Source organism: Pocillopora damicornis, chromosome 2 (assembly GCF_964200805.1).
Source record: "Pocillopora damicornis chromosome 2, jaPocDami1.2, whole genome shotgun sequence".
In the NCBI taxonomy this organism is placed as follows: domain Eukaryota; kingdom Metazoa; phylum Cnidaria; class Anthozoa; order Scleractinia; family Pocilloporidae; genus Pocillopora; species Pocillopora damicornis.
In genome coordinates, this window is record NC_142671.1 from 24401220 (window position 1) to 24410008 (window position 8789).

Consider the following 8789-nt stretch of genomic DNA (forward strand, 5'->3'; position numbering starts at 1 on the left):
AAAAAACAAAACAAAACAAAATGCAGGAAGAATAATAGAAGGGAATTTTTTCTTCGGCTGTAACCGATCAAGTCACATCAAATCATATGAAGTTTTCACAGTGCGCTTAACTGGGACGTTTAGTTTCGGTCACCTTAAGAATCACAGAGGGACAGCTTTTTCAAATGGTGTGTAATGTTTCCATATTCACACTTGGCCAGTACGTAACATATAACCATTCAGCAAGGGAAGCACAAATTTCACACTCGACGTTCACGTAGTCCTATCGGTCGTCTCCTATGTTTTCACACCAATGAATGAAGAGTTTCGATTAAAATGAACCCGCTCGTTTCCAGAACCTCTGTGCGGTGCAGCTACAGTTCAGCCAACCAGCAACTATAAGAAAAATTTACTTTTCGCACGGTAACTGATCAAACGGCTCAACGGAGTTGAGGCAAGATTTAATACCGGCGACTGGTTAAGGTTAAGTTGTATTCACTCTATAACATGAAAATGAAACAAAGTGTAGTCTATTGACTTGTGAAAAATCAAGCATTGTTCTGTTCGTCATTTCTCTGATGAAAAGGTTTAGATTCATCCTCAGGTAATGTTAAGGTCTTTAGGTCAACAATTTGGAGTGATCCTCGAAATTTGCGCCATGATCCAGCTCTGACGTCAAGTATTGCTATAATTGAAAATTACAACACTCTTCACCGGTTTCAGAACATTCCATCTATCAGAGCATTACATCTATCGAGACACATATAACGTTGGTAACGAACATTTGCCACCGTAAAAAAGTTTCAAAGCTAAAGTTTCGAGCGTTAGCACTTCGTCAGAGCGAATGGAGGAATTTTGGTTTGTGTGTGTGTTTACTCTCAACTCCATCCGTGTGTGTTTTTCCTCCATTCGCTCTGACGAAGGGCTAGCGCCCTAAACGTCAGCTTTAAAACACTTTACGGAAGCCAATTTAGGTTATCAACTCATTTCATAATACTAAATCACCCTTTCATAATCTCCCACCGACGCAGCACCGCAGTTTCTTGAGAAACTTACCCCCTTTATAGTGGAGAAGGCTACAGTTTGGTTTTAAACGAGTACTCACAGATCAAATTGGGAAGACGCAGCATCAAAGTCGTGCACCAGCATGACTCGCGTTGTAAAGAGTATGGAAATAGCTGTTAATTTCTGCATTAATTTAATTGCACTTCGTGCAGAGCCTAACTGTAGATGAAACTCTGTAGTCGAGACAGCCGGTCAAACACAACTTGCGAAACCACAGACACTGAACAAAAGAACTTATTTAATTTTTTTTACCTGTTAACCCCTTGAGTAAATAGCATATCTAACTTCTCCCCTCGTTCACATATAAAGACCATGAAAATACATGAAATAATCGCCAACTAAAGAAGCTTCTGGTTTGTAAACAATTTATTCTGTCAGCACCTTAATAAATGTATAGAGAACAGTATGGAGAATATGCATAGACCCTAGTGTAAAGGGTCAGCTCTATAAAGTACTGACCACATAAGACCATACAGCTTTCCAAGAATCTTCATACGATTACAATTGTCCCTTAAAATGACTTATTTACCGACTTATACAAGTTATTAACTAAGTTCATCGTTTAGAAATACAGTAACACATATTTACACGTTAGAATAGAAAGACAGGAAAGACAACGACATGGAACACCATTCTCTGACCTTTCCACGGTCGTGTCCCTACCCTCCCTCAAACAGATGATCAAAAACGAAAGTGAATACGAACGAAAAGAAATTCGCCCCTTAATTTAGTCTGTAACTCTATGGTTTTCTCTTTCTTTTTCTTTATCTTTTGTTTTCCTTTTTTTCGGAGACATGAATAGAATTAACTCACCTGGTCCCCTGGTTTTATTATGCTGTTTATGATCTTTTTGAGCCGTTAACAATCGGTATCAGCTGTTTATCGCTAATTGGTGGTTATTGCTTTTCGTACCTTAAAATGTCGTTCTATAAATCCATGTAAGTGACTCATTTTTTACACAACACTGCTCGTAAGGGAGAGTACGAGTACGACGTTCGTTTCTTGTCATGCCGGAGGTTACGCTACTTGTGCGTAAGACCTAAGTTACCTTTTGGCATAGGTAAAAAAAGGTGAAGATATTCTTCGATTTCCATAAATCAAACGATTAATCAAACGATAAAGATATCTTCATTTTGGAAAAACTTTAGTTCAGCATAATTTTGGTGCAGTTCAACATGTCATGGAGCTTAGCAAGAGGGCTGTCCACCAATCTCGAAAGAAATAACATTTAGTGTATATATCAAGTTATTAGTGCCAATTAATGTTTGACGAAGAAGCCTTTTTATCTTAATTTTTGGAAAATTTCAACTTGTAATGTTATCAATTAAATTTCACTCTCAAATTCTAAATATGTAGAAATTTCTCGATTTGATCCGCATCTCTGCTTCACTGATCGCATGTCTGTGTTACAGACTTTGGTTGATATTGTCCGTTGATAAGAACAAATAGGTTCTTTAAACAGCACACGATGCATTTACCGGTTAAATCACAAAGTATGTATCATGTGTTGTTTGTACCATGGAAGACTTGAAATGTTTGTATGACTGACTTGTTTTAGTCATCAAGGCTGTTCAAACCTTTGGTACTTATGAAGGGAAGTCAAGAAGAGGTCTCAAGGCTGACTTCTAAGTGTTTCACTTTTGCTTCCTGAAGGAAAGATTCAATTTGGCAGATAGCAGTGATCCATTTCGAATCCTATTTAAAGACTGCATTTCCAAAGAACGGCTTCTAATGAGTGTCGCGCTTTCAGGGTTGTCTTCGAAGAAGAACTTTTGGTGATTTTCAGCGTCAATCATTAGGCGTTGAGCTGCCTTGTAAGCGAAAAGGCCTTTGCTGAAGCGAAACACGTGACAAGTGGACTTTTGCTCTTCTTTAGTTTCCTCCACGTACATATAAAACTTTGCGTTATCACAAAACATTGAGATGATGTCGCGCCATTGGAAACTATGACATACTTCGCCCACTTCAGGAAATTTACTCTTCAAATGGCAAATACGCATTCCATCCACTGTAACACAGAACACAACTTCTTCTCCATTGTGATCACTTATTCCATAATGTAAACAAGCTCCGTAGTTATCCAGTTCCTTGCAAACGTCGAGGGCCGCAGACACCGCCTCCTTGCGGGTCATCCCGCGATGCGATTTATGCAAATCTTTGACCATTACTTCGTAACTTTCCTCGCTAATGTTCTCATCAGTGTTAATACCTGTGGGTGGGAAATAAAATAAACCTAACAGTTCCTCTAAATAACCAGGCTTGTGTCGCTTGCCACTGAAATCTCCGAGCGTGGCTTGCACGTAGAATCCATCAATCATGGCATGTTTGCTAACAGGGAGGGAAAACTTTCCACGGTTGATTAGCGCTTTGACCTGAAGCAAAATGAGCCACTGCAAGTTTTCCTCCACTTTGAGAGGGTCCCGGGGAAATACTTTCACAGCGAACTGAAACAACAGCGGTTTGGATTTTCGTTGAGGAGGGAGTTCTTTCTCGAGGTTCAACCATACCAATTCGCCATCTTCGCGGTCAATGTACTGAAGCCCAAAGTACTGCTTGTAATAGAGAGGCACTTGGATCTTGTCGCATACTCTATCGAGCAACTCGTTTCCCTTCACTGTCTTCTGTTCAAATGATGTGATGAATTGCGAATTGTCGAGTAACACAACTTGACATTGTATGATGCTTGAAGATGAGCGAAGAAAGCTTAAAGACATCTTGACCTTCTTGTATTAGAAAATATCGCCTGTCTTGAATCAATTGTACTTCTTTTGTTCCACCACGATGTAAAACTGTCTTTCTTTCAAGAATTTTCCTGTATAAACTTCCTCAGAAAACTATGCCAAACAGCTCATCATGCACGCACACCTACTCGATCTAATATTTATCAAACTCACTGTATTTCAATTGGGTGATATTTTTAGCGTCTGTCAGAGATACGTGACTAATATCTAGGTTGTGTTGATTCGGTAAGGAAACGGTGGAAAAAAAATATATAAGGTTACACTGTGACGCTCGAGTGACGTAGAGAAGGATCAAGGTAGAGACACAAACAATTTTAGACTTGAATTCCTGTGAGATAAAGTAATAATTTTCAAACTCTACATTGATGTTGATCAAATGATCGGCAACGATGGAATTCAGTAATTATCAATATTATATTTTGGCCATTAGTTTAATCCCGCAAGCTCTGAAACCGGAAGTGCCTTCTTTCAATAAGTCATGTAAAATTCATATCAGATTGCGGGACGTACGATTGATATCACTGTGAGCTTCAACCAAAGGGCGGAGAGATAGGAAGTATGAGTTATCCATTCAACTTCTGAGACTAGAGTATAGTGAAACGTTAAGTTTTCAAAAACATCATGCATCTGTCAGCATTCTAGCGCAATCTAACGAAAGGATACTGTGTACACATTGACTGAATGGGGGGGCCAGACGAGAAATTATTTGGCTTAAGGCCATGACGTACAAACTGAGAGCAGCGAGGTAATTGTGACATGACTGAGAGCCAAATACTATCCCGTCCGTGCCGACCAAATTTAGTCAATAAGCATTTCATCATATGACCACTCAGAGCAGGCAACTGCTGGAAAGATTTTGCAATAATTTTTCCCTTCTTCCTTCGAGCCATACATAATCTATCGCAAAAGAACTTACTGAGGCCGTACGGGTTCTTTCGGACCACCGGCCCACGCCAATGGGATTACTGTTTAGAGCGGTGCTAAGGACAAACTGGTCGCGCTTTTTCATCTTGTGCATCCATTAGACGTGGGGAGCGCTCCGTCCGTTTGTATTTTTAAAAACAAACCTAAAATTTTTTGTTTAATATTTGAGCATGTCGATCTAACTTTTTGTTTAGTTTTTGCATTACAATTAATTAAAGTAAAAGGTTTTTACTGGATCCTAAAATAAACTATTTTTGAAAGAGCATTGAGATTTTGCTGATGTAATGCACGAGATATTAATTATTATTAATATTTAATAAACTTGCTTAATTCCACATGACCTACGTGTCGGCCATTCTTTCAGTGTGCACGACGTGCCCTTGGAACACAAAAAAAATTAATGAATTCAGTTTACATTTATGTAAAATGAATAACTCAGATAACTGGCCGGTTCAGGTGACGTGTTTGTGTCTGTACACTAATTGCGTGACAGGAAAAGTTCAGGAAACAGGTATATGCTAGGAAGTTCACACGAGCTCATCAGATAAAAAACTATTCGTTTAAAATGTTATGCAAAAATAAGCTGACAAACTCTCTTTGTGAACTCTACAGCGATGTCGTAGGACATCTTACAAGCGACGACGGCCACGCGACATTCGCGCGAGAAAGCCCTTTCAATCGAGAGCCAATCAGGGGTCAGTAGAGAACAGAAACAGAAATACTCGAGGGAAAGGGGAGATTTTTTAACATTTGTTGACATTGCCCACAGAGCGATCGTGCCTTATCACTTTAAAAATTCAACTCTTTCTGGGTTGTGGGTTAGCATAATAATCAAGGGATGGCAAGGAAAATATATTTTGGAAGAATGAGGTGAAGGTTGCTCCAGCAAAGCCTTCTTATTAGAGGTGATTGCGGTGCTCAAGCTTACTTTCAGTTTTTCAGATGCCGAATTTTAAATCCGTAAAATTTGAGCGACGAAAATCTTATGGAAGACTGGAATGTCAAGTTGTTCTTCTTGACAATTCTCTCTATGTAACTAAATTTGATAGCAAGTCTGCTAAAGGACAAGAACTCTTCGACAGAGTGTGTGAGAAGCTAAGTTTGTCGCCGAACACGAGAAACTACTTCGGCTTGCAGTTTGTAGATGGCGTTGATGGCGAATTAACGTGGTTGGATTTTGAAAAAGAGATCAGACCTCAGCGAAGAAAACCGTACACCTTTCAATTTGCTGTGAGGTTCTATCCTCTAGAAGCCTCTGTCGAACCCAAAGAAGTTCAAGAATTGTTGATTTTGCAAATCAAAGATTCTCTGATTCGAGGTAAATTTATCACCTCTGTCAATGAGCACGCCATTCTGGACGGATTTTTCGCTCAGGCCGTTCTTGGTGACTTCAACCCCAAGTTGCACACTCGTGGCTATTTGGAGGATTTATTGGGGTCGTTCTTCGCTCCCCCTAACGGAATAAACTGCGATGCTGAATTGAGTGAAGAGAAATACGAAAATATCGTTTACAAGTTACATCGTTCTCATAAAGGTATGACTCCTAGCGAAGCAAGAATTGCCTTCCTAGAGATTGCTTGTAATCTTCCTTTCTATGGCATGTCAATACATCATGGAGCGACTGATAAAAATGGTAATAACGTACATTTGGCGTTATGTAGTAGCGGAGTTCTCGTCTTTGATGTTGACACCTTTGGAATACCGGGAAATGTGGTTCAAAATTTTCCCTGGCACGAAATTGTTACCATGACTTTTCAAAACAGGAAATTTTATGTGGTTGTTTATTCTCATGAAAGGAAAGACGGAGGAAGCTATTCTTACAGGTTTCAAGGGCATTTTAGCCACAAAGCCTCAGAAAGGGTTCTGCACGACGCTCTACAGCATCAAGCGCTTTTTTACCAGCCTGAGAAGAAGTTATTTCGACGAAGCAAATCGTTTGGAGAAGTCGATTCTCACATAGGCACGAGTCAGTTTAAACGCAACGACAGGAAATATGCGTCAACATTTGGCAAAACACGCAGCCGTGGATCTTTCAGGAAATTTACCGATTCCATTCGAAAAAAGATGCCTCGTAGACAAAAAAGTGCACCAGCTGATTCATCCCCCGATGAAAGCCCTAATACCAGCAACTCAAGCACCATGACCTACGTATAAGGTCGTATAATTCTATGGTCTTAATGATAAAGTGAATTCACCGGTGTGTGATTGTGGATCATGAAAAGAAAACTGTACAAAAACTTTTTTTTGATAACTGTTGTGGTTACATTATTTGATTATTATTTATATTAATTTCAGATGACCATTTTTTTTTAAACAATACGCCCTTCTTTTTGCTTTATTTTCCAAGGAAGATTGTATTTTTATCAGTAAATGGTCAGAAAAAGTTGGTTTTTTGAAAGCTAAATATGCTTGTGCCAGTGATATAAAGACGTTGCACCTTTGCAAATTTACCTTCAGCAATTCCCTCTCACTTAGAGTTATAAAGTGTTCAGTAACAAAGAACAGCAACATAACTTTATTGATAAGAAATATGTATGTAATGTAATGTTTAAAGTTACCAAGAGTCAAGTAAGGGCACAGAAAAATACATACAAAGAACATAATGTCTGTTCCTATTACATGTTAAACAATTTAACAAGGGAAGATTTTTTATTCCACTTTCATTTCATTTTCTTGTATTTTACCTTTTAGTTTTATGGCCTTTCCTGATTTTATTATCAATTGCGCAAAAGATAAAATCAACACAAATGAAAACTACTCAAGTGTTCTTTGTGTTCAACAATAAGTAACTAGTATGTGTAAAGTTTGGTTCTTTGAACATCAAGCTAAAATATAAAAATTAATGTTTGGATCATTCGGTGCATCCATTTTGTAACTCAGCTTTCCATCCATATTTTTGTGTAATGCTGTGGCATATTTTGCACATTATATTCCATTGCATGGTGGTGGAACAATAAATATTTATCTATATATTTTGCTTATTTAAGCTTTTAAAAGAAGTTTGTAATTACTCCTTTGCATTTCTGGTGATTACATTTAATTTGTTTAGTGAGCAACTTATCTTCTCTCTATTATGTCAGTGTTTTATCTGGTTTTTTAATGTTACTAACAGCTCTAACTTTCTTGTTCCTTACAGACATGATGACAGTGAGATTTTTCCATTTTTAAGTCATAATGCTGCACTATTTTTTTCTCTGTCATGTTTTTACCTGAGGTATGATTTAAGAAAATGTCTACTCTTTCCTTATCAATAAATAATTTGCTTTTTAAACAAGTGTTTTTGCTCTTTTTAAGTGGGAAGCTCATTGAATTTGAATTGTTAAGTAAACATAATTTTAATGTAAATGTGTAAAGGCAAGGAGATGGAGACAATGCGTTAAACTTATGATGGTATTAGTTAAGTTGAAACATGTTTTTCTTCAAAGTATTACTATACATTAGACTTATTATGAAAAAGCTGAGTGGTTGAGAGTATTCAATCATCATAAAATTGCATGTGAAGCTTGCACAATAAATGCAACGTCTGCAGTGAATGTTGCATCTGTCATGTTGAGTTCAAAGTCTGCCTGGTTTCCAAATGCTTTGAAAAAAATGTAACTACCATTAACTGCTTTTTATTCCAAGTCTGAAATTGATGTTGATTCTATTACTGTCACAAAGAGATGGAAGTTCTTTGTATTCAAATTTAAAACTCCCAACCTGACAGAACAAATTACATCTTGAGGGGATTATGATGGTCAATGTCTTTATGGTGTGGTATCAGACCTGTATTTGCTTTCATCTACCAAAATTTGGGTTTGTGTTTTGGGAAAATTTTGGCAGTACTTAAATTTGGCAAGTATAGTGAGAATAGTACTCATATTTAAGTGTCAGCTTACTGTAGTACAGTACATTTTTATGCTCATTTGGGGTAAAGTGAAAACATTTCTGTTATGACAAGGATGTTTTGCTCAAGCTAAGAGAGGCTTTAATTAACATAGGCAATTTAGTGTATAATTTGTTGTTTCAATAATGAAAAATGGGAGTTAATATAGAGGGTATTTTATTTGTTCAGTATATTATACCCTTTTCTATTTCTCT

General features: G+C 37.6%; 2 protein-coding genes across 2 annotated transcripts; one reads left to right on the forward strand and one right to left on the reverse strand.

Annotated features, from left to right (window-relative positions):
* Positions 1-1392: 1392 nt before the first annotated feature.
* Positions 1393-4043, reverse strand: LOC113669684 (band 4.1-like protein 1). Its single transcript, XM_027185758.2, has one exon. It carries the CDS (start codon positions 3756-3758, stop codon positions 2679-2681), a length of 1080 nt encoding a protein of 359 aa, XP_027041559.2. The 5' UTR covers positions 3759-4043; the 3' UTR covers positions 1393-2678.
* A 1000-nt stretch (positions 4044-5043) lies between these two features.
* On the forward strand, positions 5044-8242 carry LOC113669695 (band 4.1-like protein 1). The gene has a single exon (XM_027185772.2). It carries the CDS (start codon positions 5652-5654, stop codon positions 6861-6863), a length of 1212 nt encoding a protein of 403 aa, XP_027041573.2. The 5' UTR covers positions 5044-5651; the 3' UTR covers positions 6864-8242.
* Positions 8243-8789: the final 547 nt, after the last annotated feature.